At 42.3% G+C, this 17,233-nt stretch overlaps 1 protein-coding gene across 3 annotated transcripts in view; it reads right to left on the minus strand.

Moving 5' to 3' along the window:
* LOC109869531 (DENN domain-containing protein 2D-like) overlaps positions 1-12,790 on the minus strand; it is a 43,009-nt gene extending 30,219 nt beyond the window's left edge. The window contains exon 1 of one of the 3 annotated variants that reach the window (XR_004205327.1): positions 1,120-1,746. Coding sequence is in view for 2 of the 3 variants with exons in the window: in XM_031804318.1 (XP_031660178.1) it covers positions 1,120-1,267 (148 nt within the window). In the remaining variant the exon portion in view is untranslated. Of the gene's footprint in view, positions 1-1,119; positions 1,747-12,706 lie in introns of those variants that run through there. The other 2 variants (XM_031804319.1, XM_031804318.1) reach the window with 2 other exon arrangements.
* Positions 12,791-17,233: the final 4,443 nt, after the last annotated feature.

Consider the following 17,233-nt stretch of genomic DNA (forward strand, 5'->3'; position numbering starts at 1 on the left):
CATCAGTGAATAATGTTCGACAAGCAGGTGTCTCCATACCTTTGGTCGTATTTCATCTCCACTTCCTACCATCAAAAGAATCAACAGCGCGACTCCACGTTTACTTCAATATGATAGTTATTATATCAATATTTGCGCATAAAGGTGTTTTCACTGAAATTTAACCAACAAAGATCACACCATGATGAAGAAATTGTCTGCATTTGTCAAATTGTAGCGAAACGTCCCGTTTCCTGGTATGACTTAACTCATGTAAAAACGGTGGATGGAACGTGATCGTAGGAAATAAACACTTTCAGAAAACCTAGTGTCAAAATGTAAATGTGGTTGAAGCGTTTCCATTACCCATTTAGGTAAATTGCGCATTAATACACTGAAGACAGGCCTGCATGCCCTCCCACCTATATATCAGGTAGCCCTCAAAAGCCTTCATGGATAAAATTTTAGAATTGACTAACATTTGACATTCTAATTCCCATGTGCCAACATATCGCCACGGGCAGTGCCATTATGAAACTTCCACTCCTGTAGACCTGAAATAATTAGATGGTGAAACTTGCTTCCAAACAATCACACAAGCAAAGTAATTCCGCCATTGTTAAATATCAGGACAAGGATCCTGCAAATAATCATTTTTATAGTTGAAATACATTTAGCAGGCAGACATTTCGAATTAGTTCTACATGTGGGTGGAGTGGCGCTTCATAGTTACGTTGACATCACCATCCCCGTGTACCGTAAATTATTAGTTAAATAAAATGTTCAACAAAAAAAACAACGTTTCCATTTTGACGCAAAGACAAGATAAACAAGATAAATCGACCCGTCTAACGGATATACAATTGTTGTCGATCTTAAGAAAATGTCTCATCTGCGGTTTCCATTACACACGGCGCAAATATTTGTTTGTTGCGACGTTGCTTTTGTCGAATAAACTATGTCAATGGAAACCTGCCTGCTGTTGGCACCGCCGGAACGCGAGTAGTGACTTGATTGAAGCCACTTTTTCAGTAAATGTACACTTACATTTTTACAAACCTTGTCATACAATCAGTCATTCATTCTCAATGCGAACATGTTTAAAACTTCTTAGCCTATAAATTCATGTAATCTACTCACTCCATCTCTGCTTGAAGTTTTTTAATCCATGTCTTTTTCGAATCCTTCTCGTTACCTCTCCACTCATAGTTCTCACAGGTATCAACGTTGAGCGTCTTATCTCCCTGGACTGCTTGTCGTTTCTCAAATTAATATGTATCAACCACATTCATCATGGCAGCACAAGGAGAATAGTCGCACAAGTAACGCATGATGTTGCTCAATGTTCACGGGTTGGCTTCTCTGGGAATTGGAGAGATGAACGCACCAAACTGTACAGTGCGCATACAATTACGCTACCAATGCATAACTATTCCTTTGATAACTAGAATTACAGCTAATTTCATCTGGTGAGTTAAGATGACAATCAAATAAAATTGCCATAGGATAGGCGACAAACATATCAGACAAACATATTTCATCCCTAATAAATCGTTTAAAACTTCTTAGATATCCTTTTTTGTTTTCAGTGCAGTTATGTAGGACAGCTCATAACTATTAATTATCCTTTACAATACTGACCAAATAAACGCAACATGTAAAGTGACAGATCCCAGAAATGTTCCATATGCACAAAAAGCATATTTCTTTCAGATTTGGTGCACAAATGTGCTTACATCCATGTTGGTGAGCATTTCCACTTTGCCAAGATTATCCATCCACCTGACAGGTGTGGCATGTCAAGAAGCTGATTTAAACAGCGTGAGCATAACACAAGGCCACACAAAAATGTGCAGTTTTGTCACACAATACAATGCCATGTTTCAAGTTGATGAGCATGCAATTGGCAGGAACGTAGGAATGTCCACCAGAGCTGTTGGCAGAGAATTTGTTCCTTTCTATGCCCTTGGAGACCAATGTCGTTTTAGAGAATTTGGCAGTACATCCAACCAGCTCACAACCTCAGACCATGTGTAAGCGTTGTATGAGAGAGCGGTTTGCTGATGTCAATGTTGTGAACAGAGTGGCCCATGGTGACAGTGAGGTTATAAACTCAGCAAAATAAGAAACACCCCTTTTTCAGGACCATGTCTTTAAAAAGATCATTTGTAAAAATCCAAATAACTTCACAGATCTTAATTGTAAAGGGTTTAAACACTGTTTCCCATGCTTGTTCAATGTACCATAAAAAATTAATGAACATGCACCGGTGGAATGGTCGTTAAGACCACCTTGAGCTAGCCACGAGCTAGGCCCATATTCCAGCTAATTCTAGGGCTACAATACCTCTTTTGCCAATTGGCCTGCACTCTTTATTGTCCATACGGAGCCCCGCCGATCCATCACGACTGGTCTGCCGACGTGGTCGCCCAATGTGGTCACAGCGGGCTTTTCTGTTGCGATGCCGCTGAAGACCCATCTTCTTGCCCTGGCCTGCTAGCTTTCTAATCGCCGTGTCTCCCACTCACCTAGCGTAGTACTGACTACTGAACGGCTCCCTGACTCACCTATTGCTGTTCTTTGGACCCTATGATCACCCAGCTACACAGCTGATGGCCCCTGGACTGTTTCAATAACACGGTACCTCATTTTGTTTATCTGTCAGCCCCAGCCTCGAACTCAGGTCCTCTATGTACCTAACTGACCCGCTCTGCCCATTCATCGCTATTTACCCGTTGTCTTAGCTCTCCTGATCAACACCTGTGACTGCTTTATGCCTCACTCTAATGTAAATATACCGTGTCTACTGCTATTTCAGCTAGTCCATATTGTTTTATTTCACTGTAGAACCCTCAGTCCCACCCACCTTGCCCACCTTGCCTTAGCTCTTTTGTCCCACCTCCCACACATGCAGAGACCTCACCTTGCTTAACTGGTCCCACCAGAGACAAAACATCGTCACTCAATGCCTAGGTTTACCTCCACTGTACTCACAACCCACCATACCCTTGTCTGTACATTATACCCTCACTCTGTTCTACCACGCCCAGAAATCTGCTCCTTTTCTTCTGTTCCCAACGCACTAGACGACCAGTTCTTATAGCCTTTAGCCATCCCCCTATCCTACTCCTCTGTTCCTCTGGTGATGTAGAGGTTAACCCAGGTCCTGTAGACCCCAGTACCACACCTATTTCCCAGGCGCTATCATTTGTTGACTTCTGTAACCGTAAAAGCATTGGTTTCATGCATGTTAACATCAGAATCCTCCTCCCTAAGAATGTTTTATTCACTGCTTTAGCTCACTCCACCAACCCTGATGTCCTAGCCGTGTCTGAATCTTGGCTTAGGAAGGCCACAAAATTCTGAAATTTCCATCCCCAACTAAATATTTTCCGCCAAGATGACAACCCCGCCCTCTTTGGCAGTTATATCTACTGTAGAGAGAGCCTGCAGAGTTCTGTATCCAGGTCTGTGCCCAAACAGTTCGAGCTTCTACTTCTAAAAATCCACATTTCCGGAAATAAGTCTCAGTGTTACCGCTTGCTATAGACCCCCCTCAGCCCCCAGTTGTGCCCTGGACTCCATATGCAAATTGATGCCCCCCATTATCTTCAGAGTTCGTATTGTTAGGTGACCTACACTGGGATATGCTTAACACCCCAGCTGTCCTACAATCTAAGCTAGATGCCCTCAATCTCACACAAATTATCAAGGAACCTGCCAGGTACAACCCCAAATCCATAAACACTGGCACCCTCATAGATTTTATCCTGACCAACCTGCCCTCTAAATACACCTTTGCTGTCTTCAACCAGGATCTCAGCGATCACTGCCTCATTGCCTGCGTCCGTAATAGGTCCGCTCTGAACCAACCACCCCTCATCACTGTCAACCGCTCCGTAAAACACTTCAGCAAGCAGGCCTTTCTAATCAACCAGGCCCGGGTATCCTGGAAGGATATTGACCTCATCTCGTCAGTAGAGGATGCCTGGTTATTCTTTAAAAGTGTTTTCCTCAACCTCTTAAATAAGCATGCCCCATTCAAAAAATGTAGAACTAAGAACAGACATAGCCCTTGCTTCACTCCAGACTTGACTGCCCTTGATCAGCACAAAACATCCTGTGGTGTTTTGCATTAGCATCGAATAGCCCCCACAATATGCAACTTTTCAGGGAGGTTAGGAACCAATATACACAGGCAGTTAGAAAAGCAAAGGCTAGCTTCTTTAAACAGAAATTTCCATCCTGTAGCACTAACTCCAAAAAGTTCTGGGACACTAAAGTCCATGGAGAGTAAGAGCACCTCCTCCCAGCTGCCCACTGCACTGAAGCTAGGAAACACTGTCACCACTGATAAATCAATGATAGTCGAGAATTTCAATAAGCATTTTTCTACGGCTGAACTTGCTTTCCACCTAGCTACCCCTACCCCGGCCAACAGCTCTGCACCCCCCGCAGCAACTTGCCCAAGCCCCCCTGCTTCTCCTTCACCCAAATCCAGATAACTGATGTTCTGAAAGAGCTGCAAAATCTGGACCCCTACAAATCAGCTGGTCTAGACAATCTGGACCTTCTCTTTCTAAAATTATCCTCCAATTGTTGCAACCCCTATTACTAGCCTGTGCAACCTTTTTTGTATCGTCTGAGATCCCCGAAGACTGGAAAGCTGCCGTGGTCATCCCCCTCTTCAAAGGGGGAGACACTCTATACCCAAACTGTTACAGACCTATATCCATCCTGCCCTGCCTTTCTAAAGTCTTTGAAAGCCAAGTTAATAAACAGATCACTGACCATTTGGAATCCCATCGTACCTTCTCCGCTATACAATCTGGTTTCAGAGCTAGTCATGGATGGACCTCAGCCACGCTCAAGGTACTAAACGGTTTCATAACCGCCATCGATAAAAGACAGTACTGTGCAGCCGTACTCATTGACCTGACCAAGGCTTTTGACTCTGTCAATCACCACATTCTTATCGGCAGACTCAACAGCCAGTCTTGATTTCTCAAATGGCTGCCTCGCCTGGTTCACCAACTACTTCTCAGAGTTCAGTGTGTCAACTCAGAGGGCCTGTTGTCCGGACCTCTGGGGCGTCCGGACCTCTGGGGTGCCACAGGGTTAAATTCTCAGGCTGACTCTCTTCTCTGTATACATCAATGATATCGCTCTTGCTGCTGGTGAGTCTCTGATCCACCTCTTCGCAGACGACACCATTCTGTATACTTCTGACCCTTCTTTGGACACTGTGTTAACAAACCTCCGGACGAGCTTCAATACCATACAACACTCCGGTGTCCTCCAACTGCTCTTAAATGCTAGTAAATCTAAATGCATGCTTTTCAACCGATCGCTGCCCGCACCCGCCGGACTAGCATCACCACTCTGGATGGTTCTGACTTAGAATATGTGGACAACTACAAATACCTAGGTGTCTGGTTAGACTGTAAACTCTCCTTCCAGAGTCACATTAAGCATCTCCAATCCAAAATTACATCTAGAATCGGCTTCTTATTTCACAACAAAGCCTCGTAAAACTGACTATCCTACCGATCCTTGACTTCGGCGATGTAATTTACAAAATATCCTCCAACACCTTACTCAGCAAATTGGATGTAGTCTCACAGTGCCATCCGTTTTGTCACCAAAGCCCCATATACTACCCACCACTGTGACCTGTGGGCTCTCATTGGCTGGCCCTCGCTTCACATTTGTCGCCAAACTCACTGGCTCCAGGTCATCTATAAGTCTTTGCTAGGTAAAGCCCCGCCTTATCTCAGCTCACTGGTCACCATAGCAACACCCACCCGTAGCACGCACTCCAGCAGGTATATTTCACTGGTAATCCCCAAAGCCAACATCTCATTTGGCCGCCTTTCCTTCCAGTTCTCTGCTGCCAATGACTGGAACGAATTGCAAAAATCACTGAAGCTGGAGACCCATATCTCCCTCACTAACTTTAAGCATCAGCTGTCAGAGCAGCTTACTGATCACTGCACCTGTACACAGCCCATCTGTAAATAGCCCACTCAACTTCCTCATTCCACCAATTATTAATTTTTTGCTCTTCTGCACCCCAGTATCTACTTGCACATCCTCATCTGCACATCTATCACTCCAGTGTAAATGTTAAATTGTAATTATTTTGCCACTATGGCCTATTTATTGACTTACCTCCCTACTCTTCTACATTTGCACACTGTGTATACATTTTTTCAATTTTTCTATTGTGACAGGACGGACAGCTGACTGTCCTTGCAGTGGCAGACCACGTGTAACACCTGCACAGAATCTGTACAAACGAACATCACGCCTGCGGGACATGTACAGGATGGTAACAACTGCTCGAGTTACACCAGGAATGCACAATCCCTCCATCAGTGCTCAGACTGTCCGCAATAGGCTGAGAGAGGCTGGACTGAGAGCTTGTAGGCCTGTTGTAAGGCAGGTCCTCACCAGACATCACCGGCAACAACGTCGCCTATGGGCACAAATCCACCGTCGCTGGAGCAGACAGGACTGGTAAAAAAGTGCTCTTCACTGACGAGTCACGGTTTTGTATAACCAGTGGTGATGGTCGGAATCGTGTTTATAGTCGAAGGACTGAGCGTTACACCGAGGCCTGTACTCTGTAGCGGGATCAACTTGGAGGTGGAGGGTCCGTCATGGTCTGGGGCGGTGTTTCACAGCATCATCGGACTGAGCTTGTTGCCATTGCAGGCAATTTTAACGCTGTGCGTTACAGGGAAGACATCCTTCTCCCTCATGTAATACCCATCCTGCAGTCTCATCCTGACATGACCCTCCAGCATGACAATGCCACCAGCCATACTGCTTACTGATACTGATCTGTGGCGTGATTTCCTGCAAACAGAATTGTCAGTGTTCTGCCATGGCCAGTGAAGAGCCCGGATCTCAATTCCATTGAGCATGTCTGGGACCTGTTGGTCGGAGGGTGAGGGCTAAGGCCATTTCCACCAGAAATGTCTAGGAATTTGCAGGTGCCATGGTGGAAGAGTGGGGTAACATCTCACAGCAAGAACTGGCAAATCAGGTGTAGTCCATGAGGAGGAGATGCACTGCAGTATTTAATGCAGCAGGTGGCCACAACAGATACTGACTTACTTTTGATTTTGACCCCCCCCCCCCCTCCCCCTTTGTTCAGGGACACATTATTCAATGTTTGTTAGTCACATGTCTGTGGAACTTGTTGAGTTTGTTTTAGTTTAATCTTTTTATGTTCATACATATATTTACACATGTTAAGTTTGCTGAAAATTAACGCAGTTGACAGTGAGGATGTTTCTTTTTTTGCTGAGTTTAGTATGGGCAGCCATAAACCACGGACAATGAACACAATTACATTCTATCAATGGCAATTTTGAATTCACAGATTATGTGACGAGATCTTGAGGCCCATTGCTCTGCCATTCATCCCCCGCCATTGCCTCATGTTTTAGCAAGATGATGCACTGTCCCATGTTGCAAGGACCTGTACACAATTCCTGGAAGCTGACAATGTCCCAGTTGTTCCATGGCCTGCATACTCAGACATGTCACCCATTGAGCATGTTTGGGATGGTCTGGATTGAGGGGTATGACAGCGTGTTCCAGTTCCCACCAATATCCAACAACTTTGCACAGCCATTGGAGAGGAGTGGGCCACCATTTCACCATTCCACTGAAGTCGGTTCCTCTCCTTGTTTAGGCGGTGGTCGGCGTCACCGGTCTTCTAGCCATCGTCGATCCACTTCCTTTTCCATTTGTTTTGTCTTGTTTTCCTACACACCTGGTTTTCATTCCCTCATTACGTGTTGTGTATTTAACCCTCTGTTCCCCCCATGTCTTTGTGTGGTACTGTTTGTTTTAAGTGCTTGTGCACATGTTTACTGGTGCGCATCGGGTTTTGTACCCATGTTGGTTATTTCTTTATGCTGTTGGTTTTGCAATTAAACTGCTCCGGCTATTACCTAGTTCTGCTCTCCTGCGCCTGACTTCCCTGCCACCAGTTACGCACCCCTTACAATAACAATCAACAGCCAACTCTATGCAAAGGAGATCTCGCACTGCATGAGGCAAATAGTGGGCACACCACATACTGACTTGTTTTCTAATCTACGCCCCTATTTTTAAGGTATCTGTGACCAACAGATGCATATCTGTATTTCCAGTCATTTGAAATCCATAGATTAGGGCCTAATTAATTAATTTAAATTGACAGATTTCTTTGTGCTGCGTTACAGTTCATATAATCTTTGAAATTGTTGAGTTGTTTTTGTTCAGTAAATGTACGAGTTCACTAAGCTCATGTTACCAACTAGCATTATCAATTGCCACTAACAGTTCCATAATAATCACCATTAAATGCTATCCTATATGCTTATGTCCTATAGACTTATTCTATACACACATTTGGCACAGATCAGTGATTTGACATTAATCATCATACAGTGCATTCGTAAAGTTCAGACCCTTGACCTTTTCCACAGCTCGTTACATTACAGCCTTATTCTAAGATGGATTGAAAAAAAATTGTTGTTGCAAATTTCTAATATTTTCTTTAAATATTGCGTTTATAAAGGTATTCGGACCCTTTTACTCAGTACTTTGAAGCACCTTTGGCAGCGATTACAGCATCGAGTCTTCTTGGGTATGATGCTACAAGCTTGGTACACCTGTATTTGGGGAGTTTCTCCCATTCTTCACTGCAGATCCCCACAAATTATGTTAGGTTGGATGCGGAGCGTTTTTCAGGTCTCTCCAGAGATGTTAGTTCGGGTTCAAGTCGGGTTCTGGCTGGACCACTCAAGGACATTCAGAGACTAGTCTGGAAGCCACTCCTGCCTTTTCTTGGCTGTGTGCTTAGGGTCGTTGTCCTGTTGGAAGATGAACCTTCATCCCAGTATGAGGTCCTGAGCACTCTGGAGCTGGTTTTCATCAAGATCTTTCTGTACTTTGCTCTGTTCATCTTTTCCTCGATCCTGGCTAGTCTCGCAGTCCCTGCCGCTGAAAAAGATTCCCACAGGATGATGCTGCCACCGCCATGCTTCACCGTTGGGATGGTTCCAGGTTTCCTCCAGACATGACGATTGGCATTCAGGCCAAAGAGATCAATCAAAGTTTCATCAGACCAGAAGATCTTGTTTCTCATGGTCTGAGAGTCCTTTAGGTGCCTTTTGGCAAAGTCCAAGTGGGCTGTCATGTTCCTTTTACTGAGGAGTGGCTTCTGTCTGGCCATTCTACCATAAGGGGCTGATTGGTTGAGTGCTGCAGAGATAGTTGTCCTTCTGGAAGGTTCTCCCATCTCCACAGGTGAGCTCTGTCAGAGTGACCATCGGGTTCTTGGTTACCTTCCTGACCAAGGCCCTTCTCCCTCGTTTGCTAAATTTGACCGGGCTGATAGCTCTATGAAGAGTGGTGGTGGTTCCAAACTTCTTCCATTTAAGAATGATTGTGGCAACTAGGGATGCCTGATATATCGGTGAACATATCGTAATCGGCCGATATTAGCTAAAAATGCCAACATCGGTATTGGCCCGATGTCTAGTTTATCACCGATGTCAAAGCTGACATACATGACGTAATGTTGCTCTACACGTGCAACACAGCATTCCTAACCTAGCCCACAATGTCTGCTGTATGGATCGAGCAGTCAACGAGTCGAGCAGTCATTTGAAAGTAAGAATTTCAGCGAGACAGCTCCAAGGCAAAATCCATTAACACCAAGATAATGGAATTCATTGCCCTTGACAATCAACCGTTCTCTGTCGTGGGTGATGTTGGCGTTCGCGACTGGTCGAGCACTGGTACACACTACCAAGTGCGCTATTTTTCTGATGTTGCCCTACCGGAGTTACACAGTAATAGCGTCACTGCTATTAGCTTCACAACATACTTTGGAATGCCGTTTCGGTCTTTGCGTGTCTAAAAAGAACCATCAAATGACAATGACACTATTTGACACGTCAAATAACAGTTCTATTACAGAATGTGTGTTCTGAATATGCATGTGTAAGCCAAGCGCCACCACTACTATCAGTAGCACTGTCAAAGCTGTACAAAAAACACTGGCAAACACTGGCCACGAACAATGTGTTTACAATACCGCGTTGGTAATAAAGCATTATTTGTTTGACTGCAACTTCTGGGGTAGCTAGCTAGCTAGCTAGCTAGGTACTCAGCTAAAGCACCAATACAACCAGCCTGAAAACAATTTTCCCAACGTTATCAGCCTCAAACGTCCACGCAGTATTTTATTTCCTCAGGAATAGTGTTCAATTCAGTTTCAGAGTCCCTCATTAAGAGCTACGATGCTAATGTTCTCTAGGTGTCACTGAGTAGACTGATACCCCATGTCATTGATCCACAATCCATAGGTAAGGCTGTGCAGTGAAATAAGGATGTCCCCAATGCAATTCTAAAGTCTAATACATCCAGTGTGATTTCAACAGATTTTTGTCAAATTAACAAATCATTGTCTTTTGTTAATTTTATGTAACAACATTCCAACCTCGTTTAGCATGATCTATTAAATGATGACAAGTTTACTATTTGCATCACTGTCAATTACATACTATCCACTATTGTGGCTAGCTAAAACATAGATGGGTCCGACCACCATTAATCAAATAAGAAATGTCTTATAAATTAGGGTTATTTTATGATACCTAGTTATATAGCTAGCTAACTATAGCTACTGAAACAGATTGTCATTTTGCTATGTTTTTGGGGAAGAACACTGTTTGCATCCATGAGATGACCAGCACTGTAGGTGCGCGAGACAACTTTACCAGCATCATAGCAGACGTATCGATGAATCATTGTGACATATGTAAAAGATGTTTGAATGCATTAAATTATTGTGCAGTCATATTCAGGTCCTGATTGGTCAAGCTTATTTGGGTCTTTGTATGTCAAAAAATACACACGTCAAATAACACAATTTGACGTGTGTATTTTTTGACACGAAAAGACCCAAACAGCGTTCCATAGAAATCCTGGTTGAGAATAAAACGACTGAACAACAAAACAGCACAAAGTAAGTGAAAGAAATAGGTTTTGATTATTTTTGCTGGTAATGGGGACATGCGTAAATGCCAACAAATATAATTTTGGTTGGTGTGAACTTTATTTAACCAGGCAAGTCAGATTAAGAACAAATTCTTATTTACAATGACGGCCTTCCCTACCAAAAACTCAGGGCCAATTGTGTGCCGCCCTATGGACTCCCGTTTATGGCCGGATGTGCATGGATGCATGCATGGCAGCATGGATTCGAACCAGGGACTGTAGTGACGCTTCTTGCACTGAGATGCAGTGCCTTAATCCGCTGTGTGTGTGTGTGTTAACTATTTAAATGTACTAAAATGCTTAAGTCCGCCAAAATTTTAAATACCAGGTATCGGGATCCTTTTATTTGGCATGGAAAATATAAGGTATCGGCCAAAAAATGTCATTGTTGATTCACTAGAGGCAACTGTGTTCTTGGGGAACTTCAATGCTGCAGACATTTTTTGGTACCCTTCCCCAGATTTGTGCTTCGACACAATCATGTCATGGAGCTTTATGGAAAATTCTTTAGACCTAATGGCTTGGTTTTTGCTCTGACATGCACTGTCAACTTTGGGACCTTATATAGACAGGTGTGTGCCTTTCCAAATAATGTTCAATCAATTGAATTTACCACAGGTGGACTCCAATCAAGTAATAGGAACATCTCAAGGATGATAAATGGAAACAGGACACACCTGAGCTCAATTTCGAGTCTCAAAGCAAAGGGTCTGAATACTATTGACTACTGTCGTACCCCATTTTTTTTGTTGTACATTTTATAAACCGTTTTTCTCTTTGTCATTATGGGGTATTGTGTGTGTGTGTAGATGAGAAACAAAACAAATATTTGATCAATTTTAGAATAAGGCTGTAACAATGTGGAAAGTCAAGGGTTCTGAATACTTTCTGACTGCACTGTAAAGTGATGCATCGTGGCATTCATGAGGTTGAGCGATGAATAGTTTGGTTTGTTTACCCTTTAACCAGTCTGCCACCAGCCTCAGCTGGACCAGAGCGGTGGGTCCTCCTGAGGCGCCTGTCACAAGAGCATCAACCTCCTCCCTCTCCTCTGGAATGCTTTGAAGATTTTTTCAATTCATGCTTTACTTGCATGGTCGGTATACAACTATTCAGGTTCAGACAGAAGGGGAGAGGGAGATCGTAGATGTTTAGATGAGAGCCACTCACGCTTGAGGCCTCACGCACCGACGAGTAGGACTGCACCCCCCCCCAAACCTAAATCCAGCCTCCTTCGCCATCTGTTTACCTTCGCTTGAGATTAAGCATCAAGATTACACCTTACTTCTGTATGTGAACTGAAGGAAGGTTAAATCAACATTTTAGAAAAATGGGCAGCAATAATGACAATATATATCAATTTGGCTAGGAGAATAACAATTTTGGTGTCTATGGCACTAGGTCAAGACCGATGTATTTCTTCTGAGTCAATTCCAAATAAATGCTCACACTAGGATCGACAAGAGGAAAAGCTCCAGTTTCTCTGCTTCTCCCGCCATCCTAGCTCTATTTGTCTGGAAGAGATGTGGATAAGTACTTGAGAATTTCTTTTTTTAAAGAAATACAATTAATTGGAAGCAGTGACATGTCAACATCTGACCTTCAACTACTTTTGAAGATTATTTACAGTGATCACTTCTGTTTAAGATATTTTCATTACCTGTGAGCGTAGTGTCCATCTTGTTCAGTAGTGTGGTTTGAATCTCATAACCCAGTAGTGAGGCTCATATTTCAGACTCCCTCACAATGTATTGTCTCTCCTTCAAGCTATCAGTTATTGTTTGCTCTAATGTAGACTTTGAAACTCTATATTTAAACTGTGGGCACACCCTTTTGGTTTGCCTAACAATATGATGTGCTTGGAGTCATGCGTCATAAGAAACAGAAATCCAAAGCAGACATCTGTGTTGTTTACAGGATATGATACCAAGAAGAGTTTTAAAGTTAACTTGAAAGTGCCAGGACTAAACTTAATCTTAGTCCCGGAAATCGGCCCTAAATGTCCTAACAGCTTCACCTTTCGACCTCAAGCACCAAATTCAGTCTTGTGAAGGCGCTCCCTGTGTCACTACTATTTGATATCAATTTTACATTGTGGCTGTGGAATCTAGTTTATCATCCTCACACAGGCTTGAAAATCACCTCACCAAATCCTGATTTGTCCAAATAATCAACGACAAACCCCAAACCAGGAACTACTGCTGCTCATAATCACATCATTTTATGTGAGTCTTGACAGATTCTCATTTCACCTGTCCATGAGAATCTGTCCACGGGAGATTAGGTCAATTCCAATGCAATTTGTTTTTGGAATGGATTTCAGTATTCGAATTGAAACATATTAAGTTAATGAGGGTTTTTCCAGTTGTAATACCATTTTCTACTGAACAATTCAAAGGAATGTACCTCAGTCAAACCAATCAACATTAAGCTTGTACACAGCAAATTGACCAGTGTTGATTGATTTCAGGAGTCAGAGTGAAATGAACACTCAGTGGTATAAAATAACTCCCAATGTTGGAGTTAACTTCTACTGGATTGGTGTCCCGAAATCGCGTTAGTTATTGCTCAATATGCGATAACGTGACTAGAATGACATTGTTAACAACAGCCAACTTCCCGGGACATAGACATGTCTTATATGGGCAGAAAGCTTAAATGATTGTTAATCTAACTGCAGTGTCCAATTTACAGTAGCTATTACAGCGAAAAAATTCCATGTGTTCTGTTGTGCACTATCACGGCAACTGGTTTGATAGATTCACCTCTGAAGGTGAATAATGTCCTTACATGCAATCATCCTGAGGGTACCAGAGATAAAAATGTAGCATAGTTTTGTTTGATAAAATACATTTTTATATTCAAATGTAGGAACTGGGTTCTACAGTTTGACCCCACTGCTGTCTCTGGTCCACACCCACCCCGCCCAGCAATCTAGATGTGTGAAGGTTAGTGTATTTTCTTTAGGGAAGCTAATGATCCATTATGTATGACATTCCTGGGAGTGTGGAAACTTACATTTTTTATTACCATAGCATTTTTGTATCTTTATAGTTATGGACTTGAAAATGTATCAATTGACCAATTCGGCACATTTGGGCAAACTCGTAAAGAACAACTTACTTACTTACTGACTTTATTGTCCCCATGGGGAAATTTTGTTGCGGTGTCATGTACACATTTAAAGTGGTGTTTAAATACAAAACAAAATTGACATTTCATTACAGTTACATACCAATACATAATTTTTTTACAATTTTCTACAAATGTGCGGCAAGCCTACTCAGTTGAACTAACAATTCACCTGTGGAGGGCACTGAAACACTAGCACTGCCTCTCAGAACCACCTGAAGCACAAATGCTATTATCTGCTTGAATAAAACCTAGTGATAATATACTATTGTAATGCCAAAATGTTCTCAAATAAGATGAGTAAGTTGGATGTTTTCATATCTTTATAATAAGAGGAAGTCTCCAAATGCAGTGGTTGTGCTGTTACCACTAGCCACAGGAAGTAAAAGTGAAATTGTGTTAGTTTGATAGCACCTGCACCGTGTCAAGTAGATCAAACATTTCCCCTCCCTTCCTATTATATGATGTTTATTAACAGGAAATTGTGAGATGCAAAAGTATTTGAAATACGCTTCTTACACAAATTGAGATGATGCTGAAGAAATCTGCTATTGCAAAAATTATCCAAGGGCTGCATAAAAAACCTGAATACACAATTAACTCGCTCTAATCCTCCAGACTGTGCAATACACATGTAGTGATTTGTCAGTTTTTTTTGTTCTCTCTCTATTCTCGTTTTTACACCTATCTGGTAGATACCTTACACTTTAAATATATTAACCAATATCCATTTGTCTGTGCTTTGCATAGTGAATAAAGATATCTCCAAACATAGGCCTAAGCTAAGTACCACAGGTAATGCTGCGTAGTGCAAAATTGAACTCGACACTGTCATGATGTTGGCCTGGGGGGTAGGCTTATGACAGTCATAAATACCTCTTCCCCCCTTTTTCCTCTCTCTACCCTACTGAGGTTACATTTGCAAAACCCTTGGTTAAGAAGTGCCTGTTTATAAATATGAGACTTGAAACCGTTTGTGATAGCAACATGATCAAGTTGCTTGAAACTAGTCTGAAGCATCATTCAAAGACCAATCTGTGTGAGAACCAGGTGTAGAGAATATTTTCTGTACACCTGGTTCTATATAAATTTAATTTCTGTCTTTTGACTTCTTCCTCACCCCCTTGTTCCTTACCGCCTCAGTCCTTCCCTGCATCTCCCAAGCCTTCTTCCAATGAGCCTCCAACATTGCTGGAGAGGGGGAATTGCTGCAGAAGTTAAGCCTGACCTCCTCGGGGAACCTTGAGCTGACGAACAGGGTCTCTCAGTGGAAGAAGCTCATAACACAGAACAGGTGGGTACTATCATCTCAGCTGTGCCATAACATGCCAATAACAGATTTGTATGAGTTTGCTATGAATCTCCTTGGCACTGCATTGTTAATTGATCAGAAAATACATTATCATATAAACTTGGCAAAGAAATTATATTTTAAATAGACAACCTATTTTTTCATTGTGTGATGTAAATAAAGGCGAGGTAGAGATGAATGTATGCTGAAGATATTGAGTTGGTGACCCAAGAGGTAGATAAGCCTTTGACTGACGAGACCCAATAATCTATATCAAAGACGTTGACTTTGAGCAGTCGGCGAGGAGAGGATCAACCATTTCAGAGCACAACAGAGAGAAGGAGGCTGCCCTCAACAACCTGCACTCCCCAAGCTAAACGTCTCCAAAGTGGGGTAAAATGATTTCTAAGGGCCCTCACAGATGTGTTGAATGTCATGGACGATTACTCCACACGCTTTCATTCCTAAGCGCTGCTAGAACATCCATACTGTAACTGGTAAAGGTCTATTTTTTTTAAAGGTAGAAACCCCATACACCTGTCCACACTTTATCTCCCAAGACCTGTGATGCATGATCTTGTGATTGGTGAAAATATTTCATATATGTTAGAAATAACTTATAGATTGTGATTATTTTATTAGAACGTCCAGAAGGGCTTTTCATGTGATTATAACTGATGCCAAAGCAGTGTTTGTTTGATCAAACTTGCCTCACTATTGAATTTTAAGATATTGTTTGGTCATTTATGAACATTTGAACATCCTGGCCATGTTCTGTTATAATCTCCACCCGGCACAGCCAGAAGAGGACTGGCCACCCCACATAGCCTGGTTCCTCTCTAGGTTTCTTCCTAGGTTTTGGCCTTTCTAGGGAGTTTTTCCTAGCCACCATGCTTCTACACCTGCATTGCTTGCTGTTTGGGGTTTTAGGCTGGGTTTCTGTACAGCACTTTGAGATATCAGCTGATGTACGAAGGGCTAAATAAATACATTTGATTTGATTTGATTATTTTATTAGAACGTCCAGAAGGGCTTTTCATGTGATTATAACTGATGCCAAAGCAGTGTTTGTTTGATCAAACTTGCCTCACTATTGAATTTTAAGATATTGTTTGTAAATTAGAGTTGGAGTAATTATTTTGGAGAAACAAAGCAGTTAAATTATTTTGAGTTTTTTATTTTTTATTTTGAAGGGTTGAAGATGATTTATTTTCAACAAAGATGTTTGTTGCATGATTCTGCACAAGTTATTTCTAGGTACTGAAAATGAGTTCCTCTTAAGTTATATTATTTATAAGTGAGGAATCCATCAGGAGGCACAACACACAGGTGTCAATGTCAGTCTGTTACTAGTCAATGGGAAGGTTGAATGCTGTCAAATCACTTTGTTTTGTGTATTGTCATAACCATCGACCTTGTGCAATAAAGCAACCAATGTTTGTATGAAGGCATCGTTTTGTTTTTGTTATGTGCATTTCCTCACCAGTGACATATCTCTCAAACGACGCTGGCTATCTGCTCACTCTTCCTCGCAGACAGTGTACTGTAATGATGAAGGTACACTACAGTGTTGTCAGTTTCTTATTTGGTCGGATGCCCATAAGGGCCATGGGGTCGAAAGTCTAATACGTCTGTGACAGCAGTCAATGGTGATGTCCCAGGTTATCATTTATTTTGGGGAAGTTGCCTGGAGAAGTGTTAAATTTCTCAGGAACCACATTGATGAGGAACAATCCTCTGAGATGCACAGTGTGACAGCTAAAA

The sequence above is a fragment of the Oncorhynchus kisutch genome, linkage group LG24 (assembly GCF_002021735.2).
Source record: "Oncorhynchus kisutch isolate 150728-3 linkage group LG24, Okis_V2, whole genome shotgun sequence".
NCBI classification, from domain to species: Eukaryota; Metazoa; Chordata; class Actinopteri; order Salmoniformes; family Salmonidae; genus Oncorhynchus; species Oncorhynchus kisutch.